Below are 20,784 nucleotides of genomic sequence, written 5' to 3' on the forward strand. Positions count from 1 at the left end.
TATAACATTTTATTGTGTACCTGTGCTTATTTAAAAGTAAAGATCCAAGAAGAATGAAAAGCTGGGCTTCATAGAGTTACATCTGGGTGTCCTTGCACCTGGAAAGTTACGACAGGTTTTGGTGTATTTCTTTTTTTTTTTTACTTTTCAATTTAATATTTGATGAATAATTCATAAAATCTCAAATACAGGAAATCTGAAATGTCCACGATTCCAACTAATGCTCTGATCAAAATCAACCCTGAATAATTGTGAATAGTGCAGTTCTACACTTGCTCTTCACCAGAAGGCTGAGAAGCGATCTGCCCCGGTACCTCGGGGTTCCCTGGGGGAAGGAACCCAGCGAAACCCCCTGTACTTTGTGATCAGTTGCTGTGGTTCTGGCCAGCTCTGAAGCAGCACCTCGGCGATCTTGGTCATGCCCAATGATAAGCCACTGTTGATAAGTGCCCTTTGTCCTAAATTCGTTACAGATAAGTACACATCCAGTAAGATGCTGCAGTTGATTGTTTCTGGAATGTGGCATCTTTATAATGAGTAACAGATAACAGTGCACCATTCAGGCTCTATTATTAGGGGTTTTTATTACAGAAAACCTGTAAATCTGCTTCTAGAGATGAGCAATCAGATACATTTTCAGTTTAGAGCAATGAAATGGAAATAAACCAGGAGTGCCAGTTCTTTTATGTCTTACAGTGTGAATCTTTCACAGTCGCTTGATGTAATGAAGCAGTGAATTTAATTCTGCCTTTTTCTCAGAGTGATGAGTTCCCTGCAGGACAAGGTGTGAACTTCCTCTAGATGATACATCTTTTCTTGTGTTAGAAGTAAAAAAGCAAATATTGTTATCTCGCTCTGAAAAAACCCAAAAAGTCATCACAAATCTGTAAAACTCATGAAGCAATGTCAACTGGAAAGAAATGCTACAGTTCTCTACTGTGAATCATTTTTTCCTGCAGGATCTGCAGGATATATATATTTATTTTTTTACCTATTCCCCTTTTATAAATTGTTTCATCAGTAAAGAGGATGAAAAAGTCACATGTATTTTTCTCCTGTTCTGCCCACTGCAGAATAGGCTGCTGAGCGCTTGACAGTTTTTGTATCATGCTCAAAATTCATTTATTTGTCTTTATAAATATCTGCACATTTTTAATAATCTCATTGCTTTTTGTAGTGGTTTATCCACTGCTCACTTCAGATAATACTTCCTACATTTCTTTGTCCCTTCCAACCACGTTGTTTAATCAGGGAGATGAAGAGTATTAACTCTTCTGGATAGATAGGGATAGAAAGCTGAGTATGTGTCATATTACGTATAATTGATTGCCTTCTTGAAAGCATACATATATATTCATGCACACACACAGCTCTTCTTGAAGTTAAGGTAGGGATGAATATTAGAAATGTCCAAGAACGTCACCTACAATAAGTATTGTTAAGGAGCAGTTGCAGACAGTGGTGTCTTTTTCAGGCTGTTGGATAATAAGAAGGCTGAAGCATTGATTTTCTAATTAGATGTCATTGTTCTGGTTTTGTGTGATTTTCATACCAGAAATGTCTGTAATATTTGTTGAGAAGCTCAGATGAAGTGAGGAAGGTTTTTCAGGAGAACATTGGAGTGAATATGGAAGAAGTTTCAGAGGATCCATATGCCAAAAAGGCAGTTGTATGTTTTTCTGACAGTCTCGTACTTGAGTTATGAATTTGGAAGCAGTTATTACAGCAGTTAGAGAACTGGGGCTTCTCCCATCTTTTTTCCATCTGCTTTACAATGGTTCTAAGAAACATTTTGTTGAGTGTTGATAATGTACAGAAGCAACTTTGCAGGCTTTTCTTTAGCAAGTTATTATTTGCCAATAACTTCAGAAAAATGAGTTTAAATAAACTGCATCTTTAGGGAGAACATAATACGCACGTAATAGAAAGACGTGGGCATCTGTACATTTTCTTTCCTTCAGTGATCATTTGTGCATAAATGAATTAACAGTTGGTCTTGTTTCACAGCCTTCCGTATTTAAACAGTATTTTCTTAAGCTTTCTTTAGCATTTCCATAGAAATAGGAGGTAGTAGTGAAGCTCAGAGGCATCATAATCTAAATCGCTGGTAAGAGGAGGCTCATGATGTTGTTTTGCAACGCTTGGTGATTTCTTTTCACTGTGGTCTAAGTGTCTCCATGTATTAAACTTATGACTTTTATAATTCTTTCTTCTTTTCTTAAAATGCTGTTAATCATAGGTGGCTACAGTATCAGAAAAATCTCGCATCATGGAACTAGAAAGAGATCTAGCATTGCGGGTGAAGGAAGTAGCTGAGCTTCGAGGGAGATTAGAGTCTAGTAAACACATTGATGATGTGGATACTTCTCTTTCATTGTTACAAGAAATAAGTGCTTTGCAAGAAAAAATGGCAGCAGCTGACAAAGAGCATCAGCGCGAGATGAGCTCTCTGAAAGAGAAGTTTGAAAGCAGTGAAGAAGCGCTGCGGAAAGAGATCAAAACACTTACAGCTTCAAATGAGAGAATGGGAAAAGAAAATGAATCATTGAAAACTAAGCTTGATCATGCCAACAAAGAGAATTCAGATGTAATAGAGCTGTGGAAATCGAAGCTGGAATCTGCAATTGCTTCCCATCAGCAAGCAATGGAAGAACTGAAAGCTTCTTTCAGCAAAGGTGCAGGGGCTCAGACAGCAGAATTTGCAGAGTTAAAAACGCAGATGGAGAAGGTTAAATTAGACTATGAGAATGAAATGTCGAATTTAAAACTGAAGCAGGAAAATGAAAAATCTCATCATTTGAAGGAGATTGAAGCACTGAAGGCAAAATTGCTGGCGGTCACAGAGGAGAAAGAGCAAACCCTGGAAAACCTGAAGACCAAACTGGAAAGTGTGGAAGATCAGCATCTAGTAGAAATGGAAGACACTTTAAACAAATTACAGGAAGCTGAAATAAAGGTAAAGGAGCTAGATGTACTGCAAGCCAAGTGCAATGAACAAACCAAACTTATTGGTAGTCTTACACAACAGATCAAAGCTTCTGAAGAAAAGCTTTTGGACCTTGCTGCACTTCAGAAAGCCAATTCTGAAGGTAAATTGGAAATCCAGAAACTTAGCGAGCAGCTTGAGGCAGCTGAGAAACAGATACAGAATTTAGAGACTGAAAAGGTTGATGGAAGTAGCAAGGTTTGTATCAACATCCATCCTTTTATTTTTACTTTGTTTTTGTTTTTACATTTTTACTGCTCTAAACTGCTGTAGCAAACTCATCACAGAAAAAAAAGCCAAAAACTTGTTATTAGCAGTGTGTCTTTGTACCATCTGAGGAGGTTTAGAGAAAGTGTTAATTGGGTCAGAACAGGTTCTATTGCTTGGTCTGCACCACTCAGCAAAAGGAAAACATGCCTCTGTGGAAAGCTTTGTGTTATGGAAGGTTAGTTTTTTGGCTTATTTGGGAGAAGAGCCCTCCACCTTAATATACGAGTTTTTCACTGTTGGTGCTAGAACTATTGGCGTAGTGATGTGGGGTTCAGTGGGATTTCTCCTCTGATGATTGCACTGAGTTGTAGAGAGATTCTCTGTTCTCAGTTTGTGCCAGCAGTATCTTTACTACCTGTGCTGTCATCAGAGATGATGATGGAAGAGGCAGAGTGCTATTAAAAGCGAAACAAAGATCCTGGAGGAATTTTTCTTTAAGATAAAGGTATGCAGCAGTGTTGTCAGGACCTTCTCATTGCATTTTTGAAGCACAGACTGCAGCTTGATGTATCTTACCAAGACTTTTTATTGGTGTTTTGGATGTCTCTTTAAGGCTGTCAGTATGGTATTCAGTACAGAAAGTTGTTCTGCCACTGCAGCTAGAAATAAAAGTGCTAAGATTTAATTTCATTCTGGGGCTTTGGGCAAACCCCCTGTCAAGGCATAACCTGACAAGCAAGAACTCCAATTATAAGAGCAGTGGGAAGGTAGCTGAAGGAGCTCTCCTAAACCCTTCACAGATGGTTCCAAGATACTTGACTTTTGTGGACTATTGGCACCACATTTTTAGCTCACACTGAATTTCTGCACTATCCTGGGTGAGGTACAGAATCTTTTGGAAAATGGCATCCCTGTGTGTATTGGTGTGAATAGCCAGTGGAAACATACAGTGCTACATGTTAAAAAAATTAAAACAGTAAAGAACCAAAACGACCAATTTAAGTGATTCTGTAACTGTTTGGAAATGTTTCAGTGTGCTCCAGAATGTCTACCATCAGGTGCTCTAATTCTAAGATAACTACATTTCAATTATTTCAATCATGTTCCAAGATCCAATCAGTACTGTGGTGTAGTCATCAGTGGAAATGAGCTTCACTCAGTTAACACATTACATTTTTTTCTTCTTTTTTTTTTTTTTTTTTTTTTTTTTTTAATTTTCATTTTGTTCATCTTACAATGATTTTAATATTATAGTTATTTTCTTCAAAGTCAACTTTTAATTTCTCTATTTTTTATCATTCATGTTTGTAATTTCATTTCACTCCATTTAACCATCTTTGTTAGGCTAGTAATCTGGCCAAAGAACTGCAGGGCAAAGAGCAAAAGCTTCTTGACCTTGAGAAAAACTTGAGTGCAGTAAATCAAGTTAAAGATTCTTTGGAAAAGGAACTTCAACTTTTGGTGAGTAGTACTCCAAAATTTTGGCTTTTCCTTTGGATTTTGGTTGTGCTGAGAGCGTAATTAAATTCTGAGGATCAGTTCTGAGAGAGGAAAGTCTACAAAGCTATTTTACTTACAGAAAAAAGGCATTGATTCATGACAAATAGGATCCATCTCAAAATGAAAGGAAGATCTCACTTGACTTGTGTTTATCAGCTGTTTTGTCTAAATAGAAATTATCTGTTAAGAAATCACAGGTAAAATATTAAGCCACACGAAAGGTGTCATGCAGCTTAAATTTAGACTATTAATTAAGGGATGTGTGACCTGTTATATAAATTAATACTCACTATAGGAACATCTTGCAAATGTTTTCTGAAGACATTTTTCACCTGATTCCATTTGTAAGCATTCTGTGGGTGGGTGCAATTCTCCTGAACACCATGGTTAGCAGCAGAAGCCATGCTCCTTTAGTTTCACTGTCATTGTCATAAAATCTTTCCTTGGCCATAGTTGACATTAGTGTCAGTGTCTCACTTAATGTCTTCTCAGCATCTTCCCTTGTTTTCCACTAGCATCTCTTCCTGCTGGTAGAGCTGGAAAACACTGGTATGAGATTGATCACAGCATTGCAGATGTCCACTGTGTTTGAATAACGTGGGTAGCTTCTTACACTGAGAAGCCCAGAACTCATGTTTCCTACACTGGGCTGTGTCTGCAGTTCTTTTGCTATGGAGAGCTTATTCTAAAGCTTAGGGACTTGCAACCGAGGCAAGAGATCAGCCTTGCATTATGTTGCTGAATAGATCAGTGCTAAGCTGTAATTCAAAAACTTCAGTTTTCACTCCTATCATAAATAGATATGGTTTGTTTTCTACATGTAGAATACCCAATATAAATTCAGTGGCTGAATTATACTATTAACATCAAATCTTACCTCAAGTTTTTGTCCATTTTTCAGAAAGAAAAATTTACTAGTGCAGCTGATGGAGCAGAAAATGCTCATCGCGCGATGCAAGGTATGTCTGCTGTGAAATAAGTGACAACTAAAAAGCTGTAGAAAACTGTACTGCAAAATAAAGTCTTCATGTTCTTTCAAATTTAAACTTGGCAACACAGCGGTTTTAGAAGCTAGGGAAAAGACAGGGTCACTTGCAGTCTGTCCTCTTGAGAGCAGCATATCTTGCAAATAGGTGGAATTATTTGCATCGAAGTAGTTACTAACTTTGTCTTTAAAATTTTACTTGCTTAGAAACAATAGAAAAACTAAACCAAAAAGAAGAACAGTTTGCACTCATGTCTTCAGAACTGGAACAGCTGAAGTCTAATTTGACTGGTAAGGAAGAAATGAAATGGAATATTTTGAAATATGCATCAGCTTTGTGCTTTCTTATGCCTCCTGCTCAGCTTCCCATATCTTGCATAGTATGCAGTGCTTTCACAAATGCATACACCATCAAAAGGAACCTTCTGTGGCATTGCATATAATGACACAGCAAGATGACCATTGTATTAAGGAAATAGTGCAGTAAGGCAAAACATTTCCCAGCTGAGTGTGTTCCAAATCAGTAGTTAAATTCTTGCTTTAACATTGCTACAAAATCATGGGATAATGGTTAGGTACCCAGCAAAGACTTGGTGACCAAACAGAAGCATAATTAGTATTCCCCTTTTTAAGGACGTCATAAAGACTGCATGTTAGTCTGATCGTCTGCTTCTTCCTGCCTCTCACAGGTGGAGGCTTGCTCTGTCCTTCTAGTTGTATATCTTAATTCAAAACTGGTCTAGAAAGAAATTAATGACTGTATGCCCTGTAAGCAAGGACAGTACCTCCCTGTACCAATTCACTGTGCTGGGCCTCCAGCACAAGAGAGATGTGGACAGGTGGGAGTGGGGGAGGGCTACATGGATGATCCAAATCATCCAGAGGAGCAGCTCTGCTCTGAAGAGAGAGGAGGCTTCAGAAAACCTTATAGCAGCTTTCCAGTACGCACAGGGGGCCTATAGGAAAGTTGGGGAGCAATTTTTTAGAGAGTATAGTGATAGGACAAGAGGTAACAGCTTTAAACTAAAAGACAATAGGTTTAGATTAGACATTAGGAAAAAATTTCTTCACTGTGAGGGTGGGGAGGCACTGGAACAGGTTGTCCAGAGAAGTTATGGTGCCCCATCCCAGGAGGTGCTCAGACTAGGATGGATGGGGCTGTGGGCAGCAAGCTTTGGTGGCTGGAGTCCTGCTCATGGCATTGGGGTTGGAACCTTGATAATCTGTAAGGTCCCTTCCAACCCAAACCATTCTGTGATTCCATGACTTTTTTACTGTAACTTCATGATGCTTGCATTGTTCTTCCTGCTGTGCTGTTGGTGAGGTGTGATGTCTCTATTGTTATATTGCTTCATTTCTATCTGATACCTGTAGCACAACTTCTTGTGTCCTGAACTAAGTGAATCACTTCTGAAACAAAGATCTTTTAGCTAGTTGCTTTACCACTATTGCTAAAGTGTTCTTAATCTTCTGCTACAGCTAAAAGTGTGAAGTTCAAACCAGGTATAATTTTTAGTTTCAGGAGGATAATTCAGATGGTCTGTAGTATCAATATAATTTTGTTTCTAGTTTTTTATGGTCTTCTAGCTAATCTGTGCATACCCTTTCTCTTAAGCTTACTAGACTACTAACCTTTGTCTTGCTCAGTGATGGAGACTAAACTGAAGGAGAGAGAAGAGAGAGAACAGCAACTGACTGAAGCTAAAGCCAAACTAGAAAATGATATTGCAGAGATCATGAAGTCATCAGGAGACAGCTCTGCCCAGCTTATGAAAATGAATGATGAGCTACGGTTAAAAGAAAGGTATTCCATTATTCCAAGATATTTTCTCACTAATTCTTTACTCCTGCATTCCCTGCTTCTCATTTTCTCTTTGCAGATAGCTGAGCAAGATAGTCACATTGGGTCTCACATTGATGTGACAAGTGAATTTAGTCTATCAGACTTAATTCATCAAAATAGTCTCCTCACATTTACTTGAAGAGAGTCTTGGTGCTTTTTAGTTTCTGCAATTCTATGTGACATACACTTTTAACAGTCCAGAATAAACAAACATTTTAGGGGTACATTGTCTCATGATTGTGCTTCATAACTATTTAGTTACCCCAAAAACTTGTTTTATTTCAATACAGAAGAGATCCTTCCGTTTCTTTTTTAACCAGCAAGAGAAAATGTCGTTTCTTTCAAATAAAAACTATCGTATGCACAATCTATTTTTACAGAAACCCAGGCAGGGCTCCAGTTAAGTGGCAGAAATGTTGCTGTGCGTGCAAGCTAATGCTCGTTCCTGCATGTGTACATTTAATTTAGCAGAATTAAATTATGTTCCAATTATGTTAAATAATAAAATCTCTTTCTAAACGTTTGGACAGAATATAGGACTTCAACATAATTCAGAGTCTTTCACCTCAGAGTTTGTCATGCTGTCAGCTAAAAGTAATGTTCTTTTATTTGGTCTTTTTAGGCAGTTGGAGCAAATACAATTTGAGCTTACAAAAGCAAATGAAAAGGCTGTTCAGCTTCAGAAAAATGTGGAACAGACAGCACAGAAAGCTGAGCAGAGTCAGCAAGAAACTCTCAAGACTCATCAAGAAGAGCTGAAAAAATTGCAGGATCAACTAATGGACATAGTAAGATGTTTATAAAGCACTAGCTAACTATATTGAGAGTAGTTACTGTGATGTACCTCTGCATCTGTGTTCCAACTGTTTTATTTTCTATTAGAAAAAGCAAATGGAGACCAGTGAAAATCAGTATAAGGATCTTCAGGCAAAGTATGAGAAAGAAACTTCTGAGATGATCACCAAGCACGATGCAGATATCAAAGGGTTTAAGCAGAACTTGTTGGATGCAGAAGAGGCACTGAAAACTGCACAAAAGAAAAATGATGAGTTGGAAACACAGGCTGAGGAGCTGAAAAAGCAAGCAGAACAGGCTAAAGTATGTATACTTTCTTACTTTGCAAGTAATTTCAAGTTCAAATCTTCGTATTTCAGTGACTCATTGATTTGTTGTTTTTTTTTTCCTGGCTTCACCATTTCATAGTAGTTTATTTACAGTGTTTGAGTTTGTCCAGGGTTGGTTAATGTTGATTAGGGAAATGAAGCACACGCAACCAGCTGGTTATTGCCTCTAGATGCAGTGTAATTCTTTGACATTGCCATTTTATGTTCATAGATACTTGATTGACTTGACAGTAAGTTAGAGCCAAATATTATTCTCAGTGTTACAAGTGCATGAATTTTAAATATGTTTTGAAGTACTTCATTGAAAGGTGTTACACACTTGAAGCTTTGCTCTGTAGTATGTACAGCTATTTGATATGAATCTTGACTTGAATGATTTACATTTTGTCTCCTGTTTCTTTGACATTCCTGCTTGCTTTCATCCCACATTAGTGGCTATAATATTTTGTGCTTCAGCAAAATGTTCAGTATATTAATTGGCAAATAAGTCAACTTTTAGGTACATCACTTACATGGTGTTTTGGCAGTATTTCTTGGGCAGAATCTTGAGGAGAACTAATTACAGAAGGTTTCTTTGGGAATTGAAGGCAGTATGTAACGCGCATTTTAACTTAGATTCTGATGAAACCATTCTGTAGCTCTTCTTTCTGAGCAGTTTTCATTCAGAAAAGTCATTCAGAGCAGTTTAAAAAACGTGATGAGGTTTTATATGGAGTAGCCTTCAAACTATGACATTTTAATGAAACCACCACAGTATTTCCTTGTGGATGTTTTTCAATGAAATATCATTGGTGTTGTCAACAGTTTAGTTTGCAGAAGGGCTCTGTGCCAGAATATACACAGTTTTTTAAAAAACTTAAATCACAGTAGCACTGTTTGCCCTTAATCCACATTTCTCGTTTGTCTGCTTGACTTCATTTTTGTTTTCCCTTCTCCCTCACTTTATTTCTTTAGTCCTTGAGCTCTGTGTTAGCATCAGCCAGGAAAGAGATTGAACTAATGTCAGACAAGATGAGGGATTTAATATCAGAAAAAGAGACTCTGGCACAGGAGAGGAATACTCTAAAATTAGAGAAGGAGTCACTGTTATCACAGCACCTAGAGATGGAGTCAAAGATTTTGTTAGTTGAGAAAGACGGAGAAGAGCTTTGGGCAAAAAACGAAGAACTTAATTCAGAAAATAAACAAATTTTAAAGCAGAAAGAGGAAGCTGAGGCCAAAAGTCGTCAGGAAAGCACAGAAAAGGCAGCACTGATTTCTGAGAAAAGCAAATTGCTCTCTGAAATAGAGACAGCACAGGCAGATCTTCTGAAGGTAACTCAAGAAAATGATGCTCTCCGGTCTTCAGAGTCAACCTTGCTCCAGCAGTTGAAAGAACTTCAGGCCAACAAAGATGCTATGGATGTGGCATGTCAGAAACATATCAAGGAACGGGAAGAACTGGAGCGTTATCAGAAGAAGCTTTTGGAAGAGAATGATGCAGTCATCAAAGACAAAGATGATGTCATTCAGAAACTGCAAAGTTCTTACGATGACCTGGCTAGAAGTCAAAGAGAGCTACTGCAAGAAGTGTCAACTCTGACTGCAGAGAGAGATTCAGCCCAGGAAAAATACTTGGATCTTAACAGTACACATGTAGCCTTAACAACTCAAATTGACTGTCTGCTGCAGACAAATCAGAGTCTGCAGTCTGAGAAGGAGATGCTCCTTAAAAACCGAGAAGAGCTGTGTGTGAGTTTGGCCAATAGTGTTAGTGAAAAACAGGCATTAAAAGTGAGAAGAGACGAGATGCAAACGGAACTAGAGGCTGAACGTGAGAAACTTGAAAAGATGACAAAAGACAATATGGAGTTGAAGGCTTCCCTTTCTAATCTCTCTAATTTTCTTGAGGAAATGAAATCCTCAAGAGAGACATCTAACTCTGAACGTATTCATTTGCTTCAAGAGGCTCTTTCTGCATCAGAACAAAGGCTTCTGACTGAAAGGGAGAAACTGCTAAATGAAAATAAGGCAGTTACTGAAAAGCTCATGAAGGCCACAGCAGATGCTGAGCTTGCTGAGAGAGCCTTCACTGAGAAGATCAATGATTTGAACTTGGAAAAGGAATCTGTTTTTTCTAAGTCACTGCAATTTGAAAAGCACAATGAAGCTCTTCTGCAAGAGAAGGATGAGTTGGAGAGAAAGTACTCTGAGCTTGTTGATGAGAAGAAGTCTCTTGAAAACACAGTTTCTGAAATGAAGAGAGAGCAGGAGCTGGATTTCTCAGCCAGGAGTGTTCTGGTCCAAGAGAATGCCACCCTCAAAGATTCCATTGAAGCCCTCGAGGAGGAACTAAAGAAGAAGAAGCTAGAAAATCAAGAGCTGATAGCCTGTAAAAGTGACCTTTCAGATCTTCTGAAGGAGGCCCAGGATGCCAGAAGAACATTAGAAAATGAATTGGCTGCTGTATCACTTGCCAAGCAGGTCCTGTCATCTTCATTCAGTACCTTTTCCTCTGATGCAGAAACACTGAGCAGAGAGAGGACAGAATTACAAGAGAAATGCCAGAAATTAACTGATGAGGTTGAGAATATGAAAGAAAACTTAACCGTGGAAAAGAAAGCTAGAATATTGGATAAGGAATCCTTTTTGTTGGAACGTTCGGAGCTACAAAACAGCATTAGTTTCTTAGAGAAGGAGATGGAAGTGATGAGAGAGAAAAATAAAGAATTTCTGACTGAGAAAGAGCTTCTGGTTCAGGAAAAAGAAAAATCTGAAACTAAACTGGAGGAAGTAATGAAAGAAAAAAAGGTTCTCTGTACAGAAACAGAGCAGCTGGCGTCCAAAATTGAGCAACTGAAGAGTGACTTTACTTCCCTGTCCGCATCAAAAGCAGAGCTTGAGGACATGCACAGCTGTGTCTCTGTGATGCAGGATGAACTTCAGCACAAATATGAGGCGATGGAGAAGGAGAAAATGGAGTTAGTTCAGGAAAATGAAAGTCTGCATGCTGAGTGGAAGAGCCTGGTCATCATTAATGAAGAAATAATAAAAGAGAAGGAGAAATTGTCCAAAAAATATTGCAAACTGCGTGAGAAGGTAGTGGCACTTCTAGAGCAAACTGATGCAGACTTCTCATGCAGACTGCTGTTCTCTGAGGAAAAACATGAGCTGCTGCTGGAGGAGATGAGCAATCTGGCTTTGAAACTAAGAGAAATAGAGACTCTCCAGGCCCAAACATTTGTGCAAAAAATTGAGGTATTGAAACACATAAACAATCAAGTATGGTTATACTAATACTGAGCACTAACTCAATGGTTTTCTCTCTGCACTTCATTGCACAATCAGCACCTCAGTATGAACAGGCTGGAATTTTGTTCTCATTACCTTGGATTTTTTTCAGGTTGTGAGTCTGAAAGACATTTCAATTATAACATTTATTTTTAAATAATTCCTAAACATGGGAGCCTATGTTGTTGCTGAATGTTGCAAGAAAGCAGCATAAACTGTGAATAAAAGGAAGGTTTGTTTTCTGAATCTGTTAGGAAAACCAGGCAGTTCCTCTGTCAAAGTACTTTGCAGCTTAAGAGCTGGAGGAGGAATTGCAACAAAATACAAATCTGTGTTACTCCAAAAATACAAAACAGTGTCCTGCTGCTGTAAATGTCATTGGATTAAGAAAACAATGCAGGACAACCATTTATATTTGCAAGGTAGGACTTTTAGATATTGGCAACTACGGTGTTCTTTTTATTCACAGAAGTGTTCTGTATTCACCAACAAATTCTGAACAGTAGTTTGAATTTTTCTTTGGCTTGAAGCCCATAAAATCATTTTTAATGCGAAATGGAATTGAGATATCCTACAGGAATGCATTATGCCTGCCTAGGTATTAAAATACACTTACGAATAATTTCATTTTATGAGGGCATAATGAACAACACTAAAACAATGTGATCATTGGCTTTATTTGTTATTTAATTTTTAACTTATTCTCACATTTTTAGCATTTTTTGTAATTCCACATTTTCTGAAAATGGAGCGGTGTGTTGGCAGTGAATCTACTGAGCTGCTACTCTAAAGTGTTCAGAAATCTAAGAGCAATCACAGCGGCGGTAAATAGAAATCCAGGTAATTAAAAAGAAGAAACGCGCTTCCTCAGTGGTGACACAAGTATGAGATCCCAATCAATTTCTGCATGGAAGTGAATCTACTCATGACCACTGATTTTCATACTTTGTGCAGCTTCAGAATGCAAGTACATTCCTGTTGAGGGCCGTGTTTAATTGGAAAGCAGCTGGCAAACAGTTGAGCTGTGCGTAAAGTATTGTGGTTCCCCTTTTGCTTTCAGATGTCCCGCTGGTAATACTTCCTTTCCTTCCATCCTCCCTTTATACATAGGCTGACAAAAGAGCAGAAGAAGTTTTACAGACCATGGAGAAGGTGACCAAAGAGAAGGATGCCATTCACCAAGAAAAGATTGAAACTTTGGCATCTTTGGAGAACTCGAGACAGACAAACGAGAAGCTGCAGAATGAAGTAATCACATTTAAATGCTTCTATATGAAAAGTATTGCCTAGCTTGTGAGTGATTTGGACGCTTCTCACAGTGTCTATGTGGTGTGTGAAATCTGTGTTCTAGGCTTTGGTCGCTTTCTGGTATGAAACACAGCTCAGACTGGTGCTTTGGTTCCCTGAGGTTGTGCTGGGTGCAGCCTCACACTGCAGTGAAGTGTGCTGCACAAAAGCACGAGCACAGCTGTCCCAAAGAACTCACAGTCCAACAAGTACAGCGTTCCTCTGAGCGCCTGTTCTTCACCCTGCCACTCTGTCATACATCAGGGTTTGAGGGCAAGGAGAATGCCCTCACTAATCTCCTCTGTACTCTTAGGCCCCAGAATATCTTCATCTAACATCCAGCTGGCAGCTTTTCTGCAGATGTGGAGCACTGTTGCCTCTTTTTGATCATCATTTCGTCTTGTGCAGCTCTCCTAATAATGGGCAGTGGACAGCTGGGCTAACCTAAGTGCCACAGCTGTTCAGAAACAGTAGTGTTTTCCAAGGAGATCTGATGGCTCGAGAATTAAAAGCAATGACGTTAATAATGGCAGGAGTTCCTTTTGGGATTAAAAAAAAAAAAAAAAAAAGAAAATCATGCACAGGGTCTGTAATGCCATGAGAGTGGCTGAAGATTATCTGTTATGTAATATAATGTGTCAGTGAATGCAAACAAATAAGGTTCACAAGCCTGTGGGATTTCACTGGTAAATGCAAGCTCAGTAAATAGATAAGCAGCAATCTGACCTGTGCAACAAGATCTCTGGAAGGAATTGATTTCTTACGGTTGCAAGCATAACATTCAGCCTTCTGTTTCTCAGAAATTAAGGTATGGTAAAGGAGAACTTCCTATCAGTTATGTTAGAGGACTGAATATCAAAGGGAAGAGCTGATTTCAACATGCAGTATTGAATTATTAAAAAAAAAAGACAAAAAAGCTTTGAGATGCATAGCATTTAAAATGGAGGTGCTTTGGAGCTTTACCTTTTATACCAGGGTCCACACATCAGATTACTGTAAGCTGCTCTGAAGAGGAGATTGAATTCTTTGTGCTCTGGACTTGAATTCAGAAGGGCTCAACCTGTTCTGTTGGACAAATGCTTCTCAGTTCAAATGGTCTAATTAATTTAATGAACAAAAATGACAAAAAGGAGCAGCTCAGCTCAGGCCTCTGTCTTCCTGAATACTTTTCCAAGTGATGCACCTGAAGACAGCATAGTTCATTTGTGTAATTGGTATTTTTTTCTCTTTAAGTTGGACATGCTTAAACAAAACAATTTGAAAAATGAAGAGGAACTCACTAAATCAAAAGAGCTCCTGAACCTGGAGAACAAGAAAGTGGAAGAACTTAAAAAAGAATTGTAAGTATTTCAGTGTACGTTTGTTAAACCATTGCTTTGTAGTTATATTTATCTCTTAAAAAAACAAATTCAGTACTTCTCTGGTATCCTTATTTATAAAGCAGATATTTAATTAAAATTAGATACTGGGTTGGCAGGCATATAGTTTGAAATCAGAATATTGCTCCTGAGTTTCTAAATGTTATGAACAAATCCTTCCTTCATCCAAGCTTTGAAATAATTTGTTTGGTGGAGGAAGTATCTAGTTCTGCCACCTGAGGGCACTAAGTTATTTTAAAAGCTTAATTGATATCAAATCCAAGCAGTATTTCCTTGTAAGTATACTTGGAGCATCAAGTAGTTTTAAGAGATATTGTTCATAGAAAATTGGGTTCTGTTCCTATTTCTCATGATATCCAGTTTACTCCACTTGCCGCACTATGCTCTTATTTTCTAACTGGTACCATACAAATCCATGTATAGAAATATGTATAACCAGAGTTGGTCACTTATCATTTGAGAAACTATTGCTTATGTACTGTAATGTGTAGCATTGTACACAAAGTAACTGCAAAGCATCTGGCACAGAGTAATCTGTGTGTGCAGTGTTGCTGTACCAAAGCTGTGAGTGTGCTGCTGTGAGTGAAGCCCAGCCATGTTGTTACTGCTGTCCAGGAGCTGCAGGTCCCGCAGCTCTGAGATGTTGGGCATGAAATCACAAATCTGCATTCCTGCCTGCCTGCACACTGAGAGCTGGAATGTAGAATTTGGACTGATAGATAAGAGCATCTATGATTAATTATTGTTATTAGTTCCATAAGTCATTTGTGACAGCTCTCACCACTGCTCTGAGGTCAAGGCAGGACACAAAGGAAATCAGCACGCCGAATGAACACTTAGTTTCTCTGTGTCTGACCATTCTTAACTTGCTTTTAAAAACCTGCCTGAATAGAGAGCAACCCTGCAGAAGAAAGGTGGGATTTCATTCTGCAGTTTCTGCCTGCCTCCAAGCTCGTGGGAAGTGCCAAAGCAAAACAATCATTTCTAGAGCAGCTGCTGTAATGCTGGGGCAGAAGGGGCTAGCAGTCTGATTTCATGGAGAGACAGAATATATTAGACTGTAATTTTTTCAAGAGAAGACTGGTTTGAACAAACTGTCGTGGTTACAGATGGGTATGCGCCTGTGTCAGCAGGTATATGTGTACCAGGTTCATTTGAATCAGCATTCGGTGAGGAGAGCCAGCTGGCTTAGTCCAAATCTAGGAGGCTTGAGAACTGGTCAAGAAGAAAACTAGCTTCTCTCGTGGTGTTGCTAGAGATGAGGGGTTGGAGAAATGGTTGGAAAATCTTAAGTCATATTACGTGCTAAATTCTAAAGGTAAATCACACTTCCTTTTGTTTAACTGTGCTCAGTAACAGCCCATAGAGTTCCTCTGTCTTGAAGCACTTGAGTGAGTTTCTGACTCCTGGGTTCTCCTGCCTCCCACATCCACACAAATACTTTTAATATTCCGGTCAGGGTTTAACTCTGTGTAATATTGGCACATAGGAGCACTGAGACTCCTTTTTATGAAAACAAAACCCAGTCATAGAAGTTCCCATTTATTGAAGTTAAGCAAACTCTTTTCATTTTTTTAAAGATATACTCAAATATTGTAACAACTTACATTAGTCACTTGTCCCCCAGGCAAGAAAAAACAAATCAAAAGTAAACTTACTGTAAGGAAACAATATGTATTAATAGCAAAATGAAACCTGCGGATATACTTCAGCTTTTGTTTTGTTGTTTGGTTTTGTACCTGAAAAATAACAAGAACGGAGCAGCTGACCCCACAATCTCACACATTCTTGGTTGTCTGGGTGGCAGATCCTGCAGGGAGTGCTGAGAGACTGTGAGCTTTTTTTGTTTTTAAAGGCAGTTCTCGTGCTTTAACTGCAGAGTAGTCAGCCACGTTCATTTCTGAGCATGTCTGGGCTGTGCAGCTCATCAGCAGCTCCTGTGAGGGATATTCCTAAATCCAATGCTCGATAACCACTGGAAATGTGCAGAACGAGCAGACTGAATTTTCCCTGCGTTCCCTTGAGCTCTGATGCATTTAAAGGAGAAGGAAGCGATCATTTTGTGCTGCTGTCTCTTTTCAGGGTTAAACCTATCCGTGTGCAGCGAGGTACGGCTCGTCACCTTTATTGTCAGTCCCACCGCGCACGTGACCTACATGTATTTTTCCAAGCTGTGAAGCTGATTCTCTCCCCCAGTTTTTTCTTGCCTCCCTCGTTCCTATGGTAACAATGCACTCTCTGTCCTCGCAGCGAAGCGCTGAAGCTGGCAGCTGCTCAGAAGTCCCAGCAGCTCGCAGCTTTGCAAGAGGAGAACGTGAAACTTGCCGAGGAGCTGGGCAGAAGCAGGGACGAAGTCACAAGTCATCAGAAGGTAGAGTGGCTGGAACGTTTCCTGATGTGTGCTGAAGTGTGGTACATGCTGTTTCCACTGATGTCTGGGTGACGTTGCACTGCATGCTTGTGATTGAAAGATGAGTTGTTCTGAGGTTTTAAAATAAATTTGGAAACCACCTGCACTGCCAGGTTCGTACTGCAGGCTAACAGAAGGTTGTGTAACCTACAAAGGATACTTAGGAGGCTTGGAAATAAGATTCAATATGATTTAGCCAAATGTATTAAGAGACTCTTTCTATTTCTGTCAGGAGTAGTTTTATTATACAACTATGAAATCTCCATCTAAGCAGTACTAACGAAATCTATTTAATGCTTCTCCTTATTCCTGCTCTCTGTTCCCATGAAAAGAAAGAATATTTAGAATATCTTTCGGAATACTATTTAAAACTACTTGTTTGGAGTCTATAAAAAGCACTGTGCATGTATATGCTTACTTAGACATGATACTGTGCATGTACATGAACAGTGCTGCAGTCAGGTATTGGGTTCTGGAGGACTAGAATTCATATGAGGTTGCTGTTTTTTTGTTATAGTTTATGGGAAAAAAACACTTTTTTTTTTTAATATTACACTTGGACACATTGGAATCTTAAAGCATGTGCTTAGTTATACAGCTTACAACACTGGTACCTCCCAGAGAAATACTAGATTTACATCCATTACATATGGTGGTTTCATTTCTTGCGGAGCATTTCTCATGATAACACCATGAAGGCACCTAAGGAACATCTAGATTAAAAGCAAGAGTGGTGCATGGCTTTGTGTACTGGCTGAGAGCTCTTCTGCAGAAACGGGCATGCCTGCTCTCACAGGCAATGGAAGAGATGTCTTCTGTCCTGTAACACAGGCTAACACTTCTGAGGCCAAGAGGTTGGCTTTTCCCCCAAGGAATCTAACCTGCTTTGAAATACTGAGGATGAGTAACTACAGATCTAGCAAGTTTCTAAATCCCTTTGGCTGCTGCTAGGAGTAATGCACGAGCTTCTTCATCCTGAAGAGCCTTTGGAGATGATTAAATTGAGTCCCAGACGTGTGGGCTCAGCCAATGAGTCATGATGCATCTGAGTAGTGATGTGATAACAGAATGCTGTCATCCTAAACAGCCAGTGGGAGCTCTGCTCCCTACTCCCACATGTTTTCTTAAATTATTTCAGAATCTTTGAGGCAACCTGTTATTTTTTTGAAAGAGTTGTAACTTGAAAAGGAGTCAGCGACATCGCTCAAATCTTTCTGCCTATCCTAAATAGCCAGTCAGAAAGTGCCTGAAGGAAGGGGACCTTCAGCCCACGGGGCTGGCAGAGGTGAATGCAGTCTCACTGTGGCCTCATGTAGTTTCTAGATGAACTCACAGAGCAGTCTTGGTGTCTCCATCCTATCTGCCTGTGGATCTGTCAGCAGGGATCCAATCTCAATGCCAGGTCTGTGAAGCACAAAGAGCCAATCACCTTGCAAACAGGAATATTCTCAGTTCACTTTCACCGTGACCTTTTCTGTCCATAAGCAGATGGCTCCCATAACTAAGATTTGGAAGGTCTGCTAGAGCTTGAGAAACAATCTGTTTACCTTCCAATTTCCAGTGTGAACTTTGCATTGCATTTCTGAACTGTCGTATTGGATCCAGTGAGCTGTGTGGCCTCTTAACGGCTTGGGAGAGGCCTTGGTTGTTCCAGGAAGTTCTGCTGTGGCAAAAGGAGCAAAGGCAAAATAGTGTCATGTAGAATGCAGGTTCCCTTCCAGGTGTCACACAATGAGCTCGGTACTGTTCAGTTCTTACTGATGAGATGTGCAGTGTATCTGCCCAGAACCGTTAGATCTCTTGGTTCCTTGAATGGAAGATGGATATCCTCCCAGAGAGCATTCTCTGGAGCACATGAAGTACTGACCGGTGCTGATCATCCTTTTCAGTCTGATGGAGACCTGCTGTTAGCCTTCAGAATGCAACTTTTTTCATGTTTCCTTTGGATCTGCGCTAAACCTAAACTTAAAGTCAACTTGTTTGGCCTTTGACTCAACCAGGTTCTTGAGGATTCTGGCACTGGTAGCCCTTTGTCAGGCTGGCACATTCACACTGATTCCACAACTCTTTTATTCTGCACACACACTGTATTTAGGCACTGAGTTTCAGCACTGTTTGGACTTTTTTGCTTTTGCTGCCTATGGAACTGAAAGAACATTGCTATGAAGAACTGCTCAGATGGGTTTAAGAGAACAAGTGCTGATGCTGAGAAAGAAGATGACTTAGACCAGCATCACTTGTGGAGCTGTATTTCATACAGCAGATGCTGAAAAACTGGACAGTAGGGAAGGAAGCACAAACGTAGCAGTGCTTCAGTCTGGGTTTCTGTGCATGTCTATTAAAATGCAGTAAGAAAGATAGCAAGCATATGTTTTAAGTATTTTGAGCAGTCACTATGGTAACTATAAATTCTAAGTGTGCTGCTAGTCAGTTGGGTTAGTGAATCTGCAGCTGCATGTGACACACTTTGCAAAATTAATGAATACTCTTTCATGAATGATTTATCCTGACATCTAAAGGTTAAAGTGCCTAAAGATGCTGAGGGGTGGTTTTTTATATCGATTCATAAATAATTAGCTGTGTGTAATTAGTTAAAGATTCCTAGTCAGATACTGAGCTCGGGGAGCTTTTCTGGCTTCAGAGTATTTGCTGTGGCATTTCAGGAGCTTCAGACAGGCCCAGGCATTTTAATTTCACCGGAAAACTGTAGAAACATCAATCAGCTGAGCTGCACCATCTTTTGTTAAAGGTACATGAGGAGCCTGCTCCAAGGCAAGAGAGAGCAGACTTAGCATCTTGCTGTCCTTCACTTGTCTCTGTTGTCCACGTCTGCCTTGTTCTACACAAAAATCTGTCATTTCTCCACAGCCAACCAGGAAAATAAAAAGGATGAGGGATGCAAGGTGTGTGCTCCGAGCTGTGGGGCATCTCACAAGCACTGAAGGCTGTTCAGGGGTGAATGGGCACTGAGCGAGCAGAAAGGAGAGAAAAGAGATGGAGTGGTGGGGAAAAAAGAATGACCTTAAAAATACTTAATTCTAACATTCTCAGTTACTTCAGTGTGTCTTCTGTGTTGGGGCTCTGTGGTTTTGATGTGGTTGCTACATCTGGTTGGTGGATTTTGTTGGTTTGCTGGTTGTGTGCTTGTTGTCTGTTTGGACCCTGCCCCAGGGACACTTTTCAGTGGTAGTTGTTGCTGGTTCTGAGGGCCCTGCAGAGTCACAGGTTTGGGATGCAGTAGCAGACACCAGACAACAGCTCTCAGGATAAATAATTCATCTCTATACAGTGGTACAGAAACCAGTACAGATCAGTACTGGTATCCAGGCTGTTACAATAGCAAATCCAGGGATTCAATAGTACAATTATCCAGGTCAAAATGAGAACAAATCCAGTAATTCATCAATACAGAGTGAAACTTAACAGCTGGGAACACTTACAGTTCTGTGTGGTGTGCCTGGGGCCAAGAGGAGTTCTGTTGCTGTGCTTCACACCTCTTGTGTGCACGGGGCCTCAAAACAGTTTAAAGCTGTAATGGCCCCTCACCAGCTAACACTGGTCACTAAACGATCTGTGTCTGTGCCTGCTTTGGCCTAGAAGAAAATCGATCACCGTAAGGATGTGTGCACTCTGTAGCCTCTCCCATATTGTTTTATGAACATGATATTCTGATATATTATAATAAGGAAATAACCCTTCATGTATTAACTGTGGGCTTTTTGTATTTGTGTTTTAGCTGGAAGAGGAGAGATCAGTACTCAATAACCAGTTACTAGAGATGAAAAAGAGG

The 20,784-nt window shown here is 39.6% G+C and overlaps 1 protein-coding gene across 5 annotated transcripts in view; it reads left to right on the forward strand.

Annotated features, from left to right (window-relative positions):
- Positions 1-20,784, forward strand: part of CLIP1 (CAP-Gly domain containing linker protein 1) — a 61,443-nt gene that overhangs the window by 33,969 nt on the left and 6,690 nt on the right. For 3 of the 5 annotated variants that reach the window (XM_048963642.1, XM_048963643.1, XM_048963644.1), the window contains 11 exons: positions 2,240-3,184; positions 4,541-4,657; positions 5,598-5,655; positions 5,889-5,972; positions 7,329-7,485; positions 8,147-8,312; positions 8,407-8,622; positions 13,029-13,166; positions 14,439-14,545; positions 16,835-16,955; positions 20,731-20,783. In XM_048963642.1, coding sequence (XP_048819599.1) covers positions 2,240-3,184; positions 4,541-4,657; positions 5,598-5,655; positions 5,889-5,972; positions 7,329-7,485; positions 8,147-8,312; positions 8,407-8,622; positions 13,029-13,166; positions 14,439-14,545; positions 16,835-16,955; positions 20,731-20,783 — 2,162 coding nt within the window. Of the gene's footprint in view, positions 1-2,239; positions 3,185-4,540; positions 4,658-5,597; positions 5,656-5,888; positions 5,973-7,328; positions 7,486-8,146; positions 8,313-8,406; positions 8,623-9,602; positions 11,886-13,028; positions 13,167-14,438; positions 14,546-16,834; positions 16,956-20,730; position 20,784 lie in introns of all 5 variants that reach the window. The other 2 variants (XM_048963641.1, XM_048963640.1) reach the window with 1 other exon arrangement.

Source organism: Lagopus muta, chromosome 17, assembly GCF_023343835.1.
Source record: "Lagopus muta isolate bLagMut1 chromosome 17, bLagMut1 primary, whole genome shotgun sequence".
Classification (NCBI taxonomy): Eukaryota; Metazoa; Chordata; class Aves; order Galliformes; family Phasianidae; genus Lagopus; species Lagopus muta.